The sequence below is a fragment of the Brassica napus genome, chromosome C4, assembly GCF_020379485.1.
Source record: "Brassica napus cultivar Da-Ae chromosome C4, Da-Ae, whole genome shotgun sequence".
Lineage (NCBI taxonomy): Eukaryota > Viridiplantae > Streptophyta > Magnoliopsida > Brassicales > Brassicaceae > Brassica > Brassica napus.
Window position 1 is genome coordinate 2,559,570 of NC_063447.1, and position 19,882 is coordinate 2,579,451.

At 35.3% G+C, this 19,882-nt stretch overlaps 4 protein-coding genes across 4 annotated transcripts; 1 reads left to right on the plus strand and 3 right to left on the minus strand.

Annotated features, from left to right (window-relative positions):
- The first annotated feature begins 7,389 nt into the window (after positions 1-7,389).
- LOC125585176 (leucine-rich repeat receptor-like tyrosine-protein kinase PXC3) lies at positions 7,390-10,759 on the plus strand. Its single transcript, XM_048753763.1, has 2 exons — positions 7,390-10,207; positions 10,281-10,759. Exons 1-2 carry the CDS (start codon positions 7,861-7,863, stop codon positions 10,604-10,606), a joined length of 2,673 nt encoding a protein of 890 aa, XP_048609720.1. The 5' UTR covers positions 7,390-7,860; the 3' UTR covers positions 10,607-10,759.
- A 4-nt stretch (positions 10,760-10,763) lies between these two features.
- LOC125585177 (protein SEMI-ROLLED LEAF 2-like) lies at positions 10,764-14,321 on the minus strand. Its single transcript, XM_048753764.1, has 11 exons — positions 13,994-14,321; positions 13,772-13,921; positions 13,299-13,682; positions 12,747-12,896; positions 12,536-12,611; positions 12,324-12,451; positions 12,004-12,201; positions 11,783-11,917; positions 11,574-11,699; positions 11,252-11,485; positions 10,764-11,132 (listed from the first exon to the last, which is right to left on the minus strand). The coding sequence occupies exons 1-11, from the start codon at positions 14,117-14,119 to the stop codon at positions 11,010-11,012; spliced, it is 1,830 nt and encodes a 609-aa protein (XP_048609721.1). The 5' UTR covers positions 14,120-14,321; the 3' UTR covers positions 10,764-11,009.
- A 938-nt stretch (positions 14,322-15,259) lies between these two features.
- LOC125585122 (40S ribosomal protein S2-3-like) lies at positions 15,260-16,661 on the minus strand. The gene is made up of 2 exons (XM_048753657.1): positions 15,892-16,661; positions 15,260-15,592 (listed from the first exon to the last, which is right to left on the minus strand). Exons 1-2 carry the CDS (start codon positions 16,582-16,584, stop codon positions 15,428-15,430), a joined length of 858 nt encoding a protein of 285 aa, XP_048609614.1. The 5' UTR covers positions 16,585-16,661; the 3' UTR covers positions 15,260-15,427.
- Positions 16,662-16,994: 333 nt separating this feature from the next.
- On the minus strand, positions 16,995-19,815 carry LOC125585121 (polygalacturonase ADPG2-like). Its single transcript, XM_048753656.1, has 9 exons — positions 19,378-19,815; positions 19,083-19,214; positions 18,824-18,994; positions 18,692-18,712; positions 18,399-18,606; positions 18,189-18,270; positions 17,981-18,089; positions 17,771-17,884; positions 16,995-17,686 (listed from the first exon to the last, which is right to left on the minus strand). Exons 1-9 carry the CDS (start codon positions 19,636-19,638, stop codon positions 17,477-17,479), a joined length of 1,308 nt encoding a protein of 435 aa, XP_048609613.1. The 5' UTR covers positions 19,639-19,815; the 3' UTR covers positions 16,995-17,476.
- Between the last annotated feature and the right edge of the window lie 67 nt (positions 19,816-19,882).

Below are 19,882 nucleotides of genomic sequence, written 5' to 3' on the forward strand. Positions count from 1 at the left end.
AATGTCCATCATGTTATTCATCAAACTACTTTCAATTTTCTTATCGCTGTTTTCATAATGTATTAAACAACCATGTCTATTTGTAAAATTTGTGATTATGTAGTCTATGTTAATAATTGTTTCAGCTAAACGGTGACTACACATTTGTTCTCAAAGAAATACCATAGAGTTCTATCAACTTGCATAAAGTTCTAAATATCATATGCTCATATGAACATGCAAGCAATTAATTTTAGTTCATGTAATGTGAAATTTGAATCTCAAGCAAATTATAGACAACTTTTCGGTTCTTTTGGGATAATTAAATGTTAGCAACTAGCTATGTCATTAATTTCATGTGTATAGCAAATTAATATGTGTATACGGTGGGAGCCTCCAAGTATGGCTTGTGTCGGTTCGTCGGCGTGATTTGCTCTCCCAGTCAAAGACTGGAAAACCGAATATGATTCCAAAGTGCCTAGATTCTTTCATTTAGTTATATATTATACATTATCGAGTCGCGACAACATATGCATACACACATACACATTATGATTTATGACATGTATATGTGCTCCTCTGTCCTTTTAAGTACAATGTATATTCCAAATATTACACAGTACTTGTTGTCCTATATCTCGTTGTGACTCCACATATGTGTTGAGTTAGCCCTGCATATGAAACCAGCCGGAGTTTGAGATGAAACCGGCGACGGGAAGAGAATCTTGTTCATCTCTCCATAGTTGACTTTTCTTTTATATAATAAAGCTCGTTGACTTATTTGGAGCTCACATGATGGGATCCACACACTTAATATTTGACTTCCAAAACCATAATTGTTATAAGATGGAATCGCTTTAGACATGAACATGGGAAGACAGCCCAAAGTTGACACACACACACGCAATGAAAAAGATTGAAAAACGCTGCAGCTGGTCGGTGTCACACTGTCACTGTGTAACTCATAGAATTAGAAGTTTTGATTAACTAGAAATTTATTTGCCCTCGATCATATGAAATAAGATTCTATCAAAAATGAATCAGTGAAGGACTGATGAATCAGTGAAGGGGAAAAAAAAAAAAAAAAAAAAAAAGAATCAGTGAAGGAGCCAACCCCTTCCTCACCACAAACTATAAAATTTGAAATTTACTAACCGTTCTTGCTTTTTAAATATAATTACAAATTTAAGAAAAGTTTTGTCACAAATTCCTTAACAATACTATGAAAAAACTTACACCAAAAAAATACTATGAAAAATCAACATCTTCTAATAAAATAACAATGTACTACAATTAGCGACCAATGAATCAAACCTGGTCAGAAAATGTTACTAACCGTATTTATAGAGTGAAGTTGGTCGATTAGAGCATCTCTAATGTAAAACTCCATTTTTTTCTTCAAAATGGAGTAAAAGTGAAAATGAAGTAAAATTGCTCTAACCCTACTCCATTTCCCACTCCATTATGAAGTGATGAACAAACAAAAAATAAACTACTCCATTTATGGAGTAAATTTCATTATGGAGTGCAATATGGAGTTGGGTTGGAGCATTCCTTACTTCATATCCACTTTTACTCCATTTTAGAGGAAAAAATGGAGTTGGGATGGAGATGCCCTTAGAACGCTATAAACGCATTTCCACTAGGCTCAATGCGCCATATAGTCGTCAACTGTCAACCAACAAGAGATTCACGTTGAATATGATACATTCGGAGAAATTGCGAGAACGTGGATCGCCATACTCACCTTGTTATTGTGTAAGTGTATATACAACTTGGATGGGCTCACCTTGTTACTTGGGCCGCAAAAAACAAAAGATCCGTTGATCGATCAGCTTCAAAACCTCTCCCTTCTGAAACCAGCACGACTCATTCATTCATCGATTCATCGTGGTTTTAGAGGTCAGTTCTCTCCTATTTTGAATTGCAAATAGTTCTACAGTAAGCCCATGGGATTTATAGCTCAATCCAATTAGGCCCAAACCACGAACTTTGTTCCGTTTCGGAGTTGATTTCTTAAAACGTTTTTGACAAACGGTGAATTGAATATCCAGGACCCTTAGGTTTAGAATTTGAAAATATAATTTGTTGTTCCTTTTTTTCATTATCATGAAATTTAATGTTGAAAGTGATATAGTAAAACAAAAGAAATGTCGACGAATGCTTAAAATAAGAGGGACAGACCATGATCTAAAGGTCATGATGATATGTGTCCGATAAAGCAAGAGCTAAAGTCTCAATCAATATTACTGCCAAAAATATATTTATACATATTCTTTTTAATCACTTTCTTCTGAAAAAGTAATAGAAAATAAATGTATTAAATGATGAAAACAATCAACACAAAGTGGGGATAGCTTCCCTTCAACCTTCCACATGCCCCATTCGGTACACTACAATATGGACAGCCGAGTTACGTCCTTTGGACATTTCCTTTTAGCTTTTGTATTTGTTATATTTTATACATAAACTTCAGTACCAGTACCGGTCTCCAATGTATTCTCTTATTTTTACCTCTAAAATAGAGCATTTTTAAAATAGAGATGATTTTCTCTCCAATGTATTTCTTTATTTTTGCCTCTATAAAAGAATATTCTCAAAAGATTCTATTTTAATTTTACAAAAGATACATTTTGTTTATAAAAGTTGATAACTAACCCTATTTATTTTTAACTTTTTAAATATTTTCATAAACTTATGAATTTATTTAAACTAAAGTTTTGCTAAAAGACTATTATGTAAATAAAAAATGTTATTATACTCCTACAAAAGCTCTATTTCTCTATAAATATAATTATTTTAGTTACAACTATAAAAATTTGAAAGTTAAAAGACTATTTTGAAAATAAAAAAATATGACTCTATAATTGAGGAATGCTATTTTTTCCTCTATAAATAGAGAAAAAAATAGCAATTTCTATTTTAGAGGTGGAAATAGAAATGAGATGAAGCATTTTTACCTCTATTATAACATATAGAGGTGAAAATAGCTAGAAGTTGGAAATGCTCTAATAGAATCTGGTAAAAAAAAACACTCACAAGTCACAACCATTGTAACACATTAACATTATATGAAAACATCAGAAAGTTACGCAATAGTATAATATATAACAATTATAAAGAAAGGTTCCGGAATTCATTATTATAAAAATGAACTCTTATGAATGTAAAATTGTACATGTCCCCCAAAAAACAATAACTAAATTGTACTAATTGATAAATGGGAATAATACTTTTGGTACAACATCCCACAAATCTGTAATGATGAGAGCATAAATCTCGGCCTGATCTCCATTTTAAGAATTCGAAAGCAAAGTCATGAATTGCAATTCACGAATGATTGTGCAGAAAGTTAGTTTGATAGGTAAAGCATTCATCTGCTAATGACTCAGCTCTCATTGTAATCATTGATTAACATTTTCTTTAATAATTAATTATGGAAATTTTAAACAACTAATTTGACTTTTTAAGAATATCATATCTCTTCTTCTTCACGAGTTTAAAGCAACTAGGTGCTTCCATCATTATGTCTTCTCTTTTTTCATGCTCCTCTTCTTATGATTTGTCTGATAAATTATGATTATCTATGGAAAATTAGATAGTTATGAATTTTAAAAAATTATCTAACTGCTGATATATGTATGCATCTAGTGAAATTATGAGATTTAATCTGATTTACACCAAAACGAAAGATCAAAAACCCAAGCCGAATTGAAATGTAGAAAACCAAACCAAAACATGAATACATGTAACTTAGTGATATAATCCATTTATCTTGCTAATTACCGTTTTCACCTGGAAGCTTTTATAATCAGAAGTCTACCAAACCGAGAAGAAGAAATTCAATAAAAGTTTTCAGTTTTATGATTAGTGAAATTTCACATGAAAACCAAATCCAGGATTGTTTGTGGTTTATAACTGAATACGGTTTGGAATTGGTACATGGATTTGAGAAAACAAAACTTGCTAAAGAATGATGGGACGGGCGGGTGAGTGGTGGTGATCGGAGCAGACAAAGTTTGGCCCTACAATTTGCCCCCACACTCTTCTTTCTATTATTCTCAAGCTTTATTTGCTCATATTGGTAAACTCCCAACTATATTTATTTCTTTGAAGTTTTAAAATAATATATAATTCTTTGCAGCATAAATAAATGAATATTTGTTGATAAACTATAGTTTTAGGCATTACATGTAATGTATTTATTTTACTTCATTTTTTCTTACCAATAACATGATTAAAGATGGTAAATGTAGTCTTTCTTTAAACCCCATATTCACGATCTTGAGATTCACTTATTTTTGGAGTGATGTTAGATATGGAATACGATCTATGCTGTAAGACCATCTCCAATGTATTTCTTTATTTTTTCTTCTAAAATAGGAAAACTCTATAATAGAGATGAGTTTGTCTCCAATGTATTACTCTATTTTTTTCCTCTAAAAAGAATATTTTTGATATATTATTTTCCAATTTTACAAATAGTACCTTTTATTTGTGAAAGTTGAAAACTAACCCAATTTAATGTAACATTCATAAAATTATGATATTTTTTACACTGAATATTTTTATAGAAACTATTATGGAAATAAAAAGTATGATTATATATTTATATAAACAGTAAATTTTCACTAAAAATATTTATTTTGGTTATAACTGTTAAAGTAAAAAAGTTAAAAGATCATTTTGTAAATAAAAAAATATGCATCTATTATAGAGGAATGCTATTTTTTTCTATATTTAGAAGTGAAAATAGCAATCTCTATTTTAGAGAAAGACATAAAGTAGGGTTAAAGTGATTTTATCTCTAGATACTATTATAGAGGCAAATATAAAGGTGGATTAGAAATGCTCTAACAAATGAGCCATGGAATTCACAATCATGTATCCATTGGAATTCACAATCATGTATCCATTTAGCAAAAAAGAAAATTATGAATCACTCAAATATATATTTGAAGTATATAGATAGATTAGAAATCATTTTTTCTATGTAATGCACTCATATTATATTTTTAAAAAGGTGATATCTAATTTCTAGCTTGTAATTAATGATCAACACAACAATAACTATCAAAACTTTAAGAGATTAAGAAAAAAGTAGTTAGAGACACATTTCAAAACACATATGTTTTGATGTATCCGACATTACTTTCCCATGTTTGGGTCGTTTGTAGAGGAACGTCAGAAACTTAAAGACACAACTCCGTATATACTATTTTAATAAAATCGTTTCTGTTTTAATTGGAGAACACTAATTTTATTCTCAGACTGACTCTCCATAAATTAATAATCATCAAAATTTAAAAGAGACTAATTTCGACGTTCTGACCGGACATTGGAGAAAACATGTCTTCTACCACCACTCGAGACTTGACAAATGGTTTATTAGAGCATCTCCAAAAAAGAATTCTATTTTGAAGTTTCCAAAACTCCATATTTAAAGTTTCAATGTGTTTTTCTCCAAAAGTAAAACTTCAAATTTAACTTCAAAATTATTTATATTTTACACTATGATCCTTATATTTGTCATAGTTGATGTAAATTCATAAAACTTTTATAAATAACTAGTACATATATATAAATATTACATAAATATTAATTAAAAAAATCTTACACAAAGATATAAAATTATAAATAAAAGTACATAATTAAATATTAAATTGCAAACAAATACTACATTATTCCATAAAATTATTTCCGTAATGCTCTCATATATGATCAACTAGTGCATTTCGAAGTAAAAATTAATTTTCTTTATTTTTTATTTGTAGATTACGAGCCAAAAATTGTTGAAATTGGATATCCTCATAATATATCTGCTGATAGTTTGATATCATCAAACGAAAAAAACTTTGATCTTTTAAACGAAAGTACAACAAGCAGGGAAAAATGTCATGAGATGATTGAATTACGACTGCAAAATGAAGCAAAAAAGTTAGCTTTTAAAGAAGTAAAAGAGGAAAATAAAATATTGCTAAAAAAACTTAGCTTCTATCGATGATGTTAATATTCGTGAATACATTCGATCTGAACAAGAACGAATCGTACGAAAAAGGCGTCAAGAGCAACAACAAAAATCATCTTCGGTTACACGAAATTTGTTTGGGTAGTATTTTGGAGATTTGGGAAGTTCTGGAGCAAATTTACCAAACTATTAGTGTTGTTATAATATTTAAATTTGAGTAATAATTATGTCTTCATGTGTCTTTTTAATAAGTTTTTATTATGGTTTTTTGTAATATTCTTGCTGTTTAATTCTAGTTTTAAAATATTATAAATCTTGTTTTAAATTTTTTATTTAATTTCATGTGTAAAACTTAAATTTATAAAACAAATTTGAAATATTTATGAGATATAAAAATTTTAAGGAATAAAACAATAAACAAAAAAATATTTAAAATTATAAATATGATGTATAATTGTAAGGACTAAAATACAAATAAAAAGATGAAACTTCAAATTTGAAGTTTTGAAAAGTGAAACTCTATATTTGGAATTTCACTTTTCAGAACTTCAGATTTGAATTTTTAAAATTTTTTTTTGGAGAGCAAGAAAGTAGATTCCCCATTTGGAAAAGTGGTCATTGCACGTCAAACTTTTGATGTAAAAGATCATAGAGATTAGAAAACGCGTAAGCTACCAAACTACCTACGATATACGTATATGAGAAAGAGAAATATTCCAAGTTGGAGATATTCTTTTAAAATATAACGAATACAACCCTAATATACAGTAAATAGTAGGATGTTTTAAACTTTGAGTTGACAGAAAGAGTTTAAGCTTAAAATATCACTAAAAGGCTTCGTTCGTGTATAAAATTCTTGAACAAGTTTTACGTTTAACATAAAAATCTGTTCTACATGTGGATTTAAACATAAAATCCCAAGATTGTGTTGTAATAGCCGAAGATAGATAAACTAAAATGAGAAATTACATTTTGTATATGGAAGGATATTACGTAATCGTGTCCTAGTTAAATAAATCCTGGCAATTTTAGCCAATTACACATTTGAGACTAAAAATAAATCTAGCTTTAAGATATACTAATATGTGATATAACACGATTAATAATTGCAAAGTGTGTGTAAATTAGGGGGAAATAATCTTCATTTTAGCATACATTGGGATAATAAAGAAAATAGATTTTACCACTTTGGTTTTGAACAAGTGACAGTATGGTACAGTAAAACGTCAAGAGGAAAAAGAATTATCAAAACGTACACTTTTCTTTAATCTTTTTCATAAAAGTTTTTTTTTTCTTATTCAAAAAGCAAAAATGTGTCAGACGGATTTATGCATCTTTCATTCATTCATCACTGCCTCGTGAAAAATATAAAACTTTATATCAGAAATTGATATAATATTTAAACATATCAGAAAGAAAAAGAAAGAAAATTCCCTCCTGTCTAAGTGCGTTTGCTTTTTTGGAGTCTCTCTCTCTATCTCTGAAGTGAGGATCTTTGTTTGGTTCTGCAATAATAGTTTCGTGATTTTTTTATAAAACACGAAATGTATTCTCTTCTCTCTAGTACGCATAGACCCTACTCTATTATGTTCAAGCTCTGCTTGCCCTCTTCTCTTTCTTTATCTCCCTGAAACTATGGGCTTTGTTCTCTCTTTCTCTCTCTCTGTCTGTCTCTAAAGGCACAGCAACAACACTCACTGTCACACTTAAAAGCACTTCCTTTTCTCACAAATCTGAAAATGGGTTTTGCTCGGAATCATCGAAAAACAGTTACTTTGACTCCAAAACCAGAGCTTTAATCCGTGTTTCACGGCCTAAAGATCAAGACTTTCAACTCTTCCTCTCGCCTTTTCTTGATGATACAAATGAAGAAGAACAAAAGTGTGTGATTGAGTATACTTAATTAAACAAAAATGGCGTTATGGTGCATGTCCGTTCTTCTGATTCTTGGGTTCCTGTCAAAATCTGATCTTGGTGAAGCTCAGCTAAGCGATGAAGCTGCATTGTTAGCCATTAAGAGAGACCTTAGAGTTCCAGGATGGGGTAGTAGCAGCACAGAGTACTGTACTTGGGATAGGCTCAAGTGTGGTGCTAACAACTCCTTTGTTGAAACGCTTGATCTCTCAGGGCTTCAGCTTAGAGGTAATGTCACTTTAATCTCCGACCTCAGAAGCTTGAAGCATCTAGATCTCTCTCGCAACAGCTTCACCGGACCGATTCCTGCATCTCTCGGCAACTTGTCTGACCTCGAGTTTCTTGATTTGTCTCTGAACCGTTTTGCTGGTGGGATTCCAGTTGAGTTTGGTAACCTTAGAGGTCTTAGATGGCTTAACGTTTCTAACAACTTGCTTGTGGGAGAGATACCTGATGAGCTTATGTCTCTAGAGAGGTTAGAGGAGTTTCAAGTCTCTGGAAACGGGTTAAACGGTTCTATACCTCACTGGGTAGGGAACCTGAGTAACCTCAAGGTGTTTACAGCTTATGAGAATGAGTTGGTAGGTGAGATACCTAAAGGGTTAGGTTTGGTTTCTGAACTGGAGTTATTGAACCTTCACTCAAACCAGCTTGTGGGGAAGATTCCAAAGGGGTTTTTCGAGAAAGGGAAGCTTAAAGTTTTGGTCTTGACGCAGAATAGGTTGACCGGTGAGCTCCCTGAAGAGGTGGGAATCTGCAGTGGCCTCTCCAGCATTAGAATTGGTAACAACGAGCTTGTGGGAGCCATTCCGAGGACAATAGGAAACATAAGTGGACTTACCTACTTTGAAGCAGACAATAACAATCTCTCAGGTGAGATTGTTGCAGAGTTTTCAAAGTGTTCTAACCTCACTCTCCTGAATCTAGCAGCTAATGGGTTCACCGGAACCATTCCAGCAGAGCTTGGTCAGCTCATGAGTCTTCAAGAGCTGATTCTCTCTGGTAACAGTCTCTTTGGGGAGATCCCTAAGTCGTTTCTTGGATTAGGAAACCTCAACAAGCTTGATTTAAGTAACAACAGACTCAACGGCACCATCCCTAAGGAGCTTTGCAGCATGCCGAGGCTTCAGTATCTGCTCCTTGATCAGAACTCCATAAGAGGAGACATCCCACATGAGATTGGAAACTGTCTGAAGCTGCTTGAACTCCAGCTGGGTAGAAACTACTTGACCGGAACCATTCCTCCTGAGATTGGTCACTTGAGGAGCTTGCAGATAGCTCTAAACTTGAGTTTCAACCATCTTCATGGACCATTGCCTGCCGAGTTAGGAAGACTCGACAAGCTTGTGTCATTAGATGTCTCTAACAACATGCTTACAGGAACCATACCGCAGCTGCTAAAAGGCATGATGAGTTTGTTCGAAGTTAATTTCTCAAACAACCTCTTGACCGGTCCGGTTCCTGTCTTTGTTCCATTTCAAAAGTCTCCAAACTCGAGCTTCTCGGGGAACAAAGAGCTTTGTGGAGCGCCGTTGAGCTCTTCTTGTGGATATACCGATGATATTGAACATTTGAGGTACAGTCACAGAGTGTCATACAGGATTGTGCTCGCAGTGATTGGTTCAGGTGTTGCTGTCTTTGTATCAGTCACCGTGGTGGTGGTTCTCTTCATGATGAGGGAGAAACAAGAGAAAGCAGCAGCGGGTAAAAACATCGATGTTGAAGAACACGTTGAGGATGAGCAACCAGCGATCATAGCCGGAGATGTCTTCCTTGAGAATCTTAAACAAGGGATTGATCTAGACGCAGTTGTGAAAGCAACAATGAAGGAGTCAAATAAACTCAGCACTGGAACGTTTAGTTCGGTTTATAAAGCGGTCATGCCTTCAGGGATGATTGTTTCGGTGAAGAAACTCAAATCCATGGATAGAGCTATAACTCAGCATCAGAACAAGATGATCAGAGAGCTTCAAAGACTCAGCAAACTCTGCCATGACCATTTGGTTACACCCATTGGGTTTGTTATATATGAAGATGTTGCTCTCTTGTTGCATCAGCATTTACCTAATGGTAACTTAGCTCAGCTGATTCATGAGTCCGCCAAGAAACCAGAGTACCAACCTGACTGGCCAATGAGACTGTCCATAGCCGTTGGAGTAGCTGAAGGCTTAGCGTTTCTCCATCATGTCGCCATTATTCACCTTGATGTTTCCTCTAGTAATGTCCTGCTAGACTCTGGCTACAAACCTGTGCTTGGGGAAATCGAAATATCGAAACTTATAGATCCATCTCGAGGCACCGCAAGTATTAGCTCAGTTGCTGGTTCCTTTGGCTACATCCCTCCAGGTATTATAATAATGTCTATGGTTTTGGTTAACTTCATAAACTCCAACACATTTGTTTGTCTTTTCTTCCACAGAGTATGCATACACAATGCAAGTGACTGCACCGGGGAATGTATACAGCTACGGAGTGGTGTTGCTTGAGATTCTAACCTCAAGAGCGCCGGTGGAGGAAGAGTTTGGTGAAGGAGTGGATTTGGTGAAATGGGTCCATGGAGCTTCAGGGAGAGGAGAAACACCGGAACAGATACTTGACGCCAAGCTTAGCACTGTATCCTTTGCTTGGAGGAGGGAGATGCTTGCAGCTCTGAAAGTTGCATTGCTTTGCACAGATATCACACCTGCAAAAAGGCCAAAAATGAAGAGAGTAGTTGAAATGCTTCAAGAGGTTAAGCAAAAGTAAATGAGAGAGAACGAGTATGATGATGATATATAGTTTTCTTGTGACATTCATATACAAAAACGCTTCTCTCATCTGTTGTGTATTAATGTAGAGTTTTATGATAAATTGCAGTCTTGAGTTGCATTCATATGCAATTGCACACGTTATAACTAACATCATAGAAGAATCAATGTACACTATTGTAAGAACTGTTCAACAAAGCCTTTCTTGTAGAATCAAAGAATGTTAGATTACAAGACCAAGTGAAAACTAGATGGCGCCTTCATACCAGAAAGGAAACAATTGATGAATTCCATAAAAGAATAAGTGAGAAAACAATATAGAAGATATAAACATAAAATCTAAGAGGGAATGATCTAAGTACAGTACACCTATTTTGTTTTTTGAGTTCTTCTTTACTGAGTCAAAGTATATCATGGCTTTGGATCCTCCCCAGACGATCAACACAACCAGCAGCTTTAAGGAAGTTGTCGTAAGGGCTTGAGGCTGGTAGTTTATATGCTTGGAGTTCTGAGTAGCACTGCGTCTGAATAGTTCCCATCAATACAGAAAAATTTATCAGAGAATAGATACCAAACCAAATTGGTCAGTAGATATCTGAATCCAGCACACAATATAAAAGAGTAATCTATAGCAAATGCATACCTCGGTGTGAAAATTGATCATATGATGATAAGTTGGGATCTTAATCTCTTCATCATGCTGTGCTGGATAGCCGTTAACAGAACTTTCAGGTCTTAGCTGAGAATTGAAAAGACTCGAGATCTTCTGCTGTTTTCCCATTAACAGATTCTCACAGTGAAGCGTCATTTCTTTGTATGAAGCATCGGCTGCGTTATGGAAGGATATTAGACCCCTTTGACGTGTTGTCTCTACTACCTTTCAACAAAAACAAAAATAAGTATTGTTAGTATATGAAACTAATCTTGGTGATGAATCTGTAAATCTAATTTCTAGTGTAACTTACAGATTCTAGAATTTGATTCACAGTCAGGAGGTCTGGCACTTCAGCAACTGTTAATGGATTATTATCTGCAACTGTTTCAGTGACATCTCCAAATTCTTGATCCTCGTGAGAGAAGAGTGCCGCAAGCTAAAGATACAGACCAAGGTTAAACACAATTTTCATCTCAAGGGTTTACTAGAGTTATGGGAAACAAAAGAACTCGTACTTACGTTTTGGTGTTTAACATCTCCAAAGTCAGCCTGAAAGGATGTCTGAGTGTCTTCTAAAACGCGGGTTCCAAGTGGACATGCATCATCCGGCATGAACTCAGTTAGCAACTGCTCTTGCATTTTCTCCATTTCAGACTGAAAAATAGTTTACTGTGGTTATCTGTCGATTTACCAAGGTTAGAGCGGTTTAGTGGGGGAGGTAGTGATAAGAAACGACTTACATTGCACATATTTTCTAAGCTTTTGACAATTTCATACACAATGGTTCCTCTGCTAAGCTCAGTGGAGACTGCTATCTTTGAAAGAGTATCCAGAGCTGAAACATCATCTTTTTGGCTTCCATACGCAACGGTCTGCAGCTGATCTGGATTTATAGCCTTCAACTTGTGGTCTTCAACCAAGTGCAAGAATGGATCAAGCTGAATCAGGTAGAAGAGGACGTTAAAGCATAGCAGTTTCTACCAAATTGAGTTGAGTGAAATAATTCCCAAAGAAACAAAATATCAATGTAGCAACATTCTCATCAGAATGATCAGTCTACCATTGGTCCCTGAAGTGCCACTTTTGTAAAATCCGCCAGAGAAAAAAGACTGAATGCTTTTGAGGAGAAAAGAACCATTGATGTAGCCAGAGTGAAGAGTGACCTTCTTCGGGACGGAGGGAGTGGTCCTGAAAATAAGACGAATAATTGACTCATAAGAGTCTACATCATAGTGTCCAAACCAAAAACCTCAACGACATGTGGAAGTTCACCTCCTTCCATTGAAGAAATATCTCGCAAAGAAAGTGCCATTTGGAAACTTCGAATCAAAGCATCTTGACTTGAATTCTGAGAGATAAGAAGTTTTAGATTTGTTATTGTAAGCAAATAATTCATTAGGAGACTTAACTCATACATCTTAAAAACAATAAGAAACACTCAGATGCAGAGGTAGCAAGTATTGAGATATGAAACATAAATTACCTTGACACCAGAGAACAACAATACAAGACTGTAGGTGTTAGCAATCGCCTCATAATTTTCTGGCGTATTTGCAGGAGATATGGACTGCGCCCAGAGTGATGAAAGTAAAAGACCTATCTGGTGACTACTTAGCCTTATACAAACGGCGTCCTGAGCATCATATAAAAAGTCATATTAGAGAATGGAGACTGATCCAAGGTGTACCTAAGAAGAAATCAAGAGGTAACAGCTGCAACATGTTTAACTTTGGCCTTAAACAGATTAAATGAATCCTGAACACTAAACGAACGACCCCTTTCAATTTATAATTTTACTATTTTAGTGAATGGTAAGATGGCTCCATCTAATAAGAAGACTTTGTATATAATTATGATCATAGTTATTAGTTAGAGTAGTGTATTAAAAATCATTGTGGTTTCTAGACTACTTTGCAATAATTTATTAGATCTACTACCTTGGCACCATCCTGAAACTAAGTAAAGAGCCTAGGGGATAATATTCTGACCGACATATATATAGAGCCTCATACAAAGGAAAGTCGCAAGGATGTACCAGTTCAGAGTTCAAAAGAACTACAGAGTTATCTGCTACCGAGTTCACCGGTTGATTCCAACTGCTATACGCCTGACTGTATGAAGATTTTATTCTGTCAAGCATTTCGTTTTGGCTCTGATCGGAAGTTAGAACTGACGAAATGTTTTCCTTCCTCAGCTTCTCGAAAAGGGCTGCTGAGGAGGAAAAGACAGACGCATTTCTTGAAAGAGAACGAGGAAGACCAATTCCCTTCTTAAGATCAGTAATGGTTGAGGAGGGATGGGGGCAAACTGAGGTTGGTACCAGTACAGCAGAAAATATACGGTGGGCGCCAATCCGTGTTTTATGATCTGGATGGACCATAGCTTTCAGTAACTGATGGAACAAGGCCTCGGGAAAAGCCTGAGACGAAGAAGAAGTAATAAATTTCATTAGAACTGGACTATGAGAAGAGAAAAAAATAATAATACTAGATGTTACAGGGAGGTTGCCTTATTTTGATATGACAGATTTGGTACAGAGGCTATAATTTGAGCAGTGCGAAAAACAGAAGCGATTGTGGTTCTTGCTACATCTGTGACACCTGAGATATTCTCCAACATCATAGCCATTGCATCTAGAATTGGGCCAGCATCTCCAACCTTTGTAAAATTGAAAAATCAGGCACACATCTCTAAAGAAAAAGATATAAAATTTGCTCAACAGTAATACACCTTTTTGATCAGTTGAACGAGGCATTTATCGACAGCTACACTGACCAATCTATTACAGTTTGCTACTTCAGTTGGCAGATTTGATTCATCAAGAGAAGAGTGCATGCATTTTCTCAAATGCCTCATGATATCACTAATTGCGCTGACTAAAAAGCCCTAGAGCTTCTAGAAAAAAAGCCCTAGAGCTTCCTTCAAAACTTTAAACCTTCGCCTGATCAAAGCTCAGTTTTAGCGAAAACGGTGATTAGAAACTTCGATCTGATTGTTTTTTTTCTGTGAGTAGGATTGTAGTCGCCGGAGAGTCCAGCTAGTGATCTTCCTCAGATACGCTTCGACGCCGTTTCGTTCCTTGCTTATATCAGTTTTTAAAAATTACCGTCTCTAGATAACAATTATTTTATTTTTATTGAGTTATATCTATATTATTAAAACTGAAGTACCTTTTGGTACTGTTTGGAAACTTAGATAATAGATTAAATGAACGTTGTTTGGAAACAAGGATAGCAAATTAAATATTTTTTTTTTATTTACATATTTAGTCACTGTATTTATTTCTCATTTACAGATTCTGTCGTTTGGAAACTTGGATAGCAGATTAAATGAGAATTGTTAGGAAACACAGATAGTAGATTAAATATTTTGTTTTATTTACACATTTAGCCATTGCATTTCTTTCTTATTTACAAATCTGTCACTTCGCTTAAAATCAAAAATTTTAATTAATTAATTACAATGAATTGTTATTTCTTTTTGCTGAAAAAAAAAACACAAACTGTAATATATAGTATATATTAATCTGTTACAATACAATTTTCAAGAAAACCAAATATCATAAAATTAATAATAATTCATAAAAACCTACTGTAAAAAATTAAATCATTTTTAAATAAATAAACAAAAAATCAATAGGTTAATATATAAATATTACAATTACATCAAATTGCATCAAGTTATAAAATTATAAATATAATATTACGTACAGATAAAAAATTATTATCAAACATCTATATTATAATATAATATATTCTACTTTAAATATATTTTACAAAACACAAAAATATAAATGGACATTTTATAAAAAATGGTTTATAAATTTACGTTGAACGCAAGTTAAATCCAACCCGCGCGGGAGCGCGGGTCAAGATCTAGTTTTTTTTAAAACTGGAAGTCAATGTTATGATTTTACTCTACTAGAATTAGCACCTGAGTTTCTGTTATTTGTTTCCGTAAGGTAAGAAGGAAATTAAAATTGGAACAAATGTGAAATTTTTAAAAAAGAAACTGGATTTGATTTGAAAAAAAAAAAACAAAAAGAAGCTAAAACATTATCCATCCATAAAAATGAAAAGAAACATAAGATGCAATCCAGCAAAGTTCGACCACCAAAATCAAGGATAATCCATAGAGAGGAGGAGGGAGGAGGGGGCTGCGGATTTAGGAGGAGGCTTGTTGGTCTTCAACCTCTGTGATGGCTTTCTTAGTTCCCTTCTCGGCCAGCAAATCAGTGTACTCCTGGTACGGCGATTTTTTGAAGCTCGTCTCTTTCCAAAACTCTGGTGTCAGGAATCCATACGTCTTCTGTAGGCAATCAAACGTAGCCTACAAAATACACATGTATGTTTATTCAGTGAATGATTCAAAAACTCAATATAACAAAAAAAAAAACTGAGAAGTGAAATAATGTTATACATAACGGATGTTATACTGTAACTAGCAATAAACACAAAACAAATCATCATCATTGACACGAACAGCTCATTCAATCTTCACAATTCTTACTTCCATCAACAGCATCTAGCATTTGGGGGCCTTAATCATTTCTTAAGAAGATTTCTAAAAATTTTGGAGCCCAATGGGCTTGGCCCAGATCTGGCCCAGTAAAGGAAGAAAGTCCAAACCTTAACAAAGTTTCCAAGAGTTTTGGTGGACCCCCTGGAAGAAGTGAACACGTCATCAATCCCAGCGAACTGGAGAACCTTCTTAGGAACCCTAGCCGCCACAATCCCCGCACCTCTCGGAGCCGGCACCATCCTCACCGTAACGGATCCACACTTCCCCGTAACCTTACAAGGAACCGTATGCGGCTTCCCAATCTTGTTCCCCCAGTATCCTCTCCTCACCGGAATCACCGAGAGCTTCGCCAATATAATCCCTCCTCTAATCGCAGTAGCCACCTCCTTGGAGCACTTCACACCCAAACCAACGTGCCCGTTCGTGTCCCCGACGACGACGAAGGCCTTGAACCTCGTCCTCTGCCCGGCCCTCGTCTGCTTCTGAACCGGCATAATCTTCATCACCTCGTCTTTTAGGGTGGGGCCGACGAGGAGGTCGATGATCTGGTACTCCTTGACGGGGAGCGAGTGGAGGTAGATCTGCTCGAGCTTCTGGATCTTTCCGGCTTGGACGAGACGGCCGAGCTTGGTCACTGGAGTCCATTTCTCCTCCTCGGTGGGACGGCCTCCGCGTCGGCCGCCGCGTCCTCTCGGACCGCCGCGGCCACCGCGGTCGCCGCGACCTCCTCCGAATCCACGACCGAAGCCACCGCGGTCTCCACCTCGCTCGGCGCCGCGTTCTCCGCCACGTTCCGCCATTTTGTCGAGAGTTTTTTTTTTTTTTTAAGAGATTGGAGTCGCTGCGATGAGTGTTGTTGGAGTGAGCAAGCGAAAACCCTAGTCCTCGTCTTATATATGTTACAAAAGGATTCTAGGGTTTCTAAAGGCTTTGTTTGGGTAACACTGATAATGGGCTTGGGCCCAATTAAATCCTCGGCCCGGCTTTTAAAAAAAATGAGAAGGATGAATAGCAGACGCTTTGGTCAGGTAACATAACTTTTTGGTGATCATGTTAAGAGCAACGGAATTACATAAGTAAGAACCTCACCCTAAGAGCATGTTTAATGGAGGATCCTTAGGATGTAATTTTAACGGAATATAAGAACATGTCTCTTAATTTTTAACTAAAAATGATAAGAACCGGTTCTTAAATATCTTATTTAAGAACGGTTCTTAGTTTTTTTAGTTAAAAGTTAAGAAACAGATTTTTATATTCCGATAAGAACTTCACTCTAATAACTCCCATTAAACATGTTCTAAGAACTTCCCATTAATCATGCTCTTAAGTTTCATTTTTCGTGTCTTTAAATTAAAATATTTAATTTTGACCCAAAAAATTAAAATATTGAGTTACACATCATACTTTAATCACAACAAAGAATACCATCATTCAGGTCCATAGCAACTTAAAAACATAATTTTTTATTCATTAAATTTTACACACACCAATAGTATATGGAGTAGTATACAATAAATCTCTTGAACATGTTGTTTATGTGTATATTCCTATACTATACTTCATAACTAGACAATGTCTTTTAACTAATTCAGTGTCCATGTATATATTCCACAAGTATATGTGTATATTAGCATACTATTGTATACTCTGTAGCTATGTGTATTTGTATGTGTGTTTGGTTGGTCTAACTAATTAAGTGGATTTGCATTGAGGAAAAACAATGCCTTTATCCATCACATTAGCATTGCTGCAGCTTCCTTTGCCTCCCTTAATGTTCACTTTGTCAAGCACAATCCCTTGGCATGGATAGTTCTTGCTACAGTTCAACGTTATTGCTATGTCTGATGCGCTTGTGCCACTTATGTTCCGGTACACCACGTTCTTCACTTGGACCGCAGATGTCTGAAAATATATGTAGTATAGTGGTTAGATCCAAAAATATCTATTACCATGAGTTTTAGAAGTTTTCATCAGATTCGAGGAAACCTGTTCGGTGCATTTGCTCTTGTCGCAATAATCTTGGTCGATTATGATTGGATTCTTCACATTGTCCATCTGAATGTTCTGGAATATGATATCGCTAGCAGTTCCTGACCCTCCCTGAATAGAATAGGTTAAGTAGCAAATTAGAAACAAAGTGTACGGCAAATGTGAGAAGGCTAGTTTAGACGGAAAGGGCTGGTTTATGACTTTCACCTGGTAAGTTTTGATCCTAACTCCATTGTCTGTACCAGAAAGCTTAGCACCATCCACAGTCACACCTGATACAAATGCCTTTGAATTGTCATCTCCTAAGCTCCCAATGCTGTTCATATTCCAAAAAAAAATATCAAATGTTCATAAATTTCAAATGATTACGGTTGAAAACATTTAGGTATATATACTGAAAATAATTCATTGATACCTGATGCCGTGACCGGGACCACAAGTTAAATCATTGATGTTAACATTTTGTGATCCAGTTTCAATAGATATACAATCATCACCTATATATAAAATCAATCATTAAGACCAAACTCCATAAATTAAAATGATAAATCCTCTAAACTTTAGGTTCCTTGATCTGCAAGCAACTCTTTCTAATCATGGGGATGTAAATATATATGATAATAACCTGTTCCAATGATGGATTTGGAGATTTGAATGTTTTGGCTGTTAGTGATGTGTATACCATCGGTGTTAGGACTATCAGCAGGCGCAGTGACCTCAACATTTGAGACCTGGACGTTGGAGCATTTCTCAATCGAAATCTGAATCTGTTGCGCATTTCTCACCCTCAGATTATTCACTCTCAAATTCTTCGAGTTGTAGAAAGTAAGAGCCTGCGTATAAAGAATATATAACTTAGTTACCCAATTATGATCAAAACCATCATTATAACTGTATATGAAATAATCGTAAACGTACCGTTGGTGCGTTTGTGCATGGCTTCATATAACAAAAAAGATAAAAAAGGAGTGTCAATATCTTCAATAAATCGATTGTATTATAAAGATGACATGCGGATGTATATTCATTAAATGAAACATTTACACACACCTGAGCTTCGTTCCGTTTGCATGAGTTTTGCCACCACGTTTCGCCGTTTCCGTTGACAGTTCCGGTGGCTCCACCATCTACAGACAGACTGTTAACGCTATCAAACGTAATCCATTTGGTGATATCTTTGTAATCCGATCGTTTTTGAGATGCCGATAATGTTCCGAAGATCTGTAGTTCCATTCAGCAAACGCTCATTTAATTTATATATTCAAATCCGTATATGTGATTATATATATAGTACAAATAGTCACTTCACCTGAACGGTAATGATTGATTTGCATGGACCATTTAATCGAATAGACTTGAGGAAGTAAGTCTTCCTTTCAGGAACTAAGAGATTAACGGCTCCACTTGAAGAACATGCTTTATTCCATGCATTCACGAACGCCTGATCATGCATGCATGCATGGATCATTAGCACAAACAACGTAAGGTTGTATACATGACCGTCTCATGAGTTTATATTTAGAAGCCATGTACGTATTTTTGGATGTTATAATTAAATAATTTATGGATATGATCCTAGGAAGTACGTGTATATGCATACATACCTGCGTGTCATCGGTTTTTCCATCTCCTTTAGCTCCAAAATCAGAAACACTAACGGTGGTTGGAGGCAGCGAAGAGACTCGTGCGAAGCTTTTCAAACGTGTACCATCATCTCTTCGCTTGATTAAGCTATTGGATTTGAAAATTCCATAAGAATGATCATGATCATATCCATTAATGCTGCGTCTTGAAGCTTCGCACCATGAAAGCATCAAAAGAGCCCATAATAGGAAGCCGGTTAAGAGTTTGCAATAACAAGCCATTGAGGTTGGTATGGAATACGAGTCGTTTTTGGGGGTAGATTGAGAAATGTTTGATGTTTGTGATTCTTGTCTTTTATGTTGGTTTGTTTTTGAAATTGTTAAGTGTCGACGAACGTGTATTTATAGGCAATCAAAAGGAACAGTAAAAGTTTGGTTTCTTATTAAGCTTGAATGAGTTCGAGGTATGGACTGAAATTGAGATTGTCACGTAAACACTACTATAGGCTATATAGTCTATATTTTT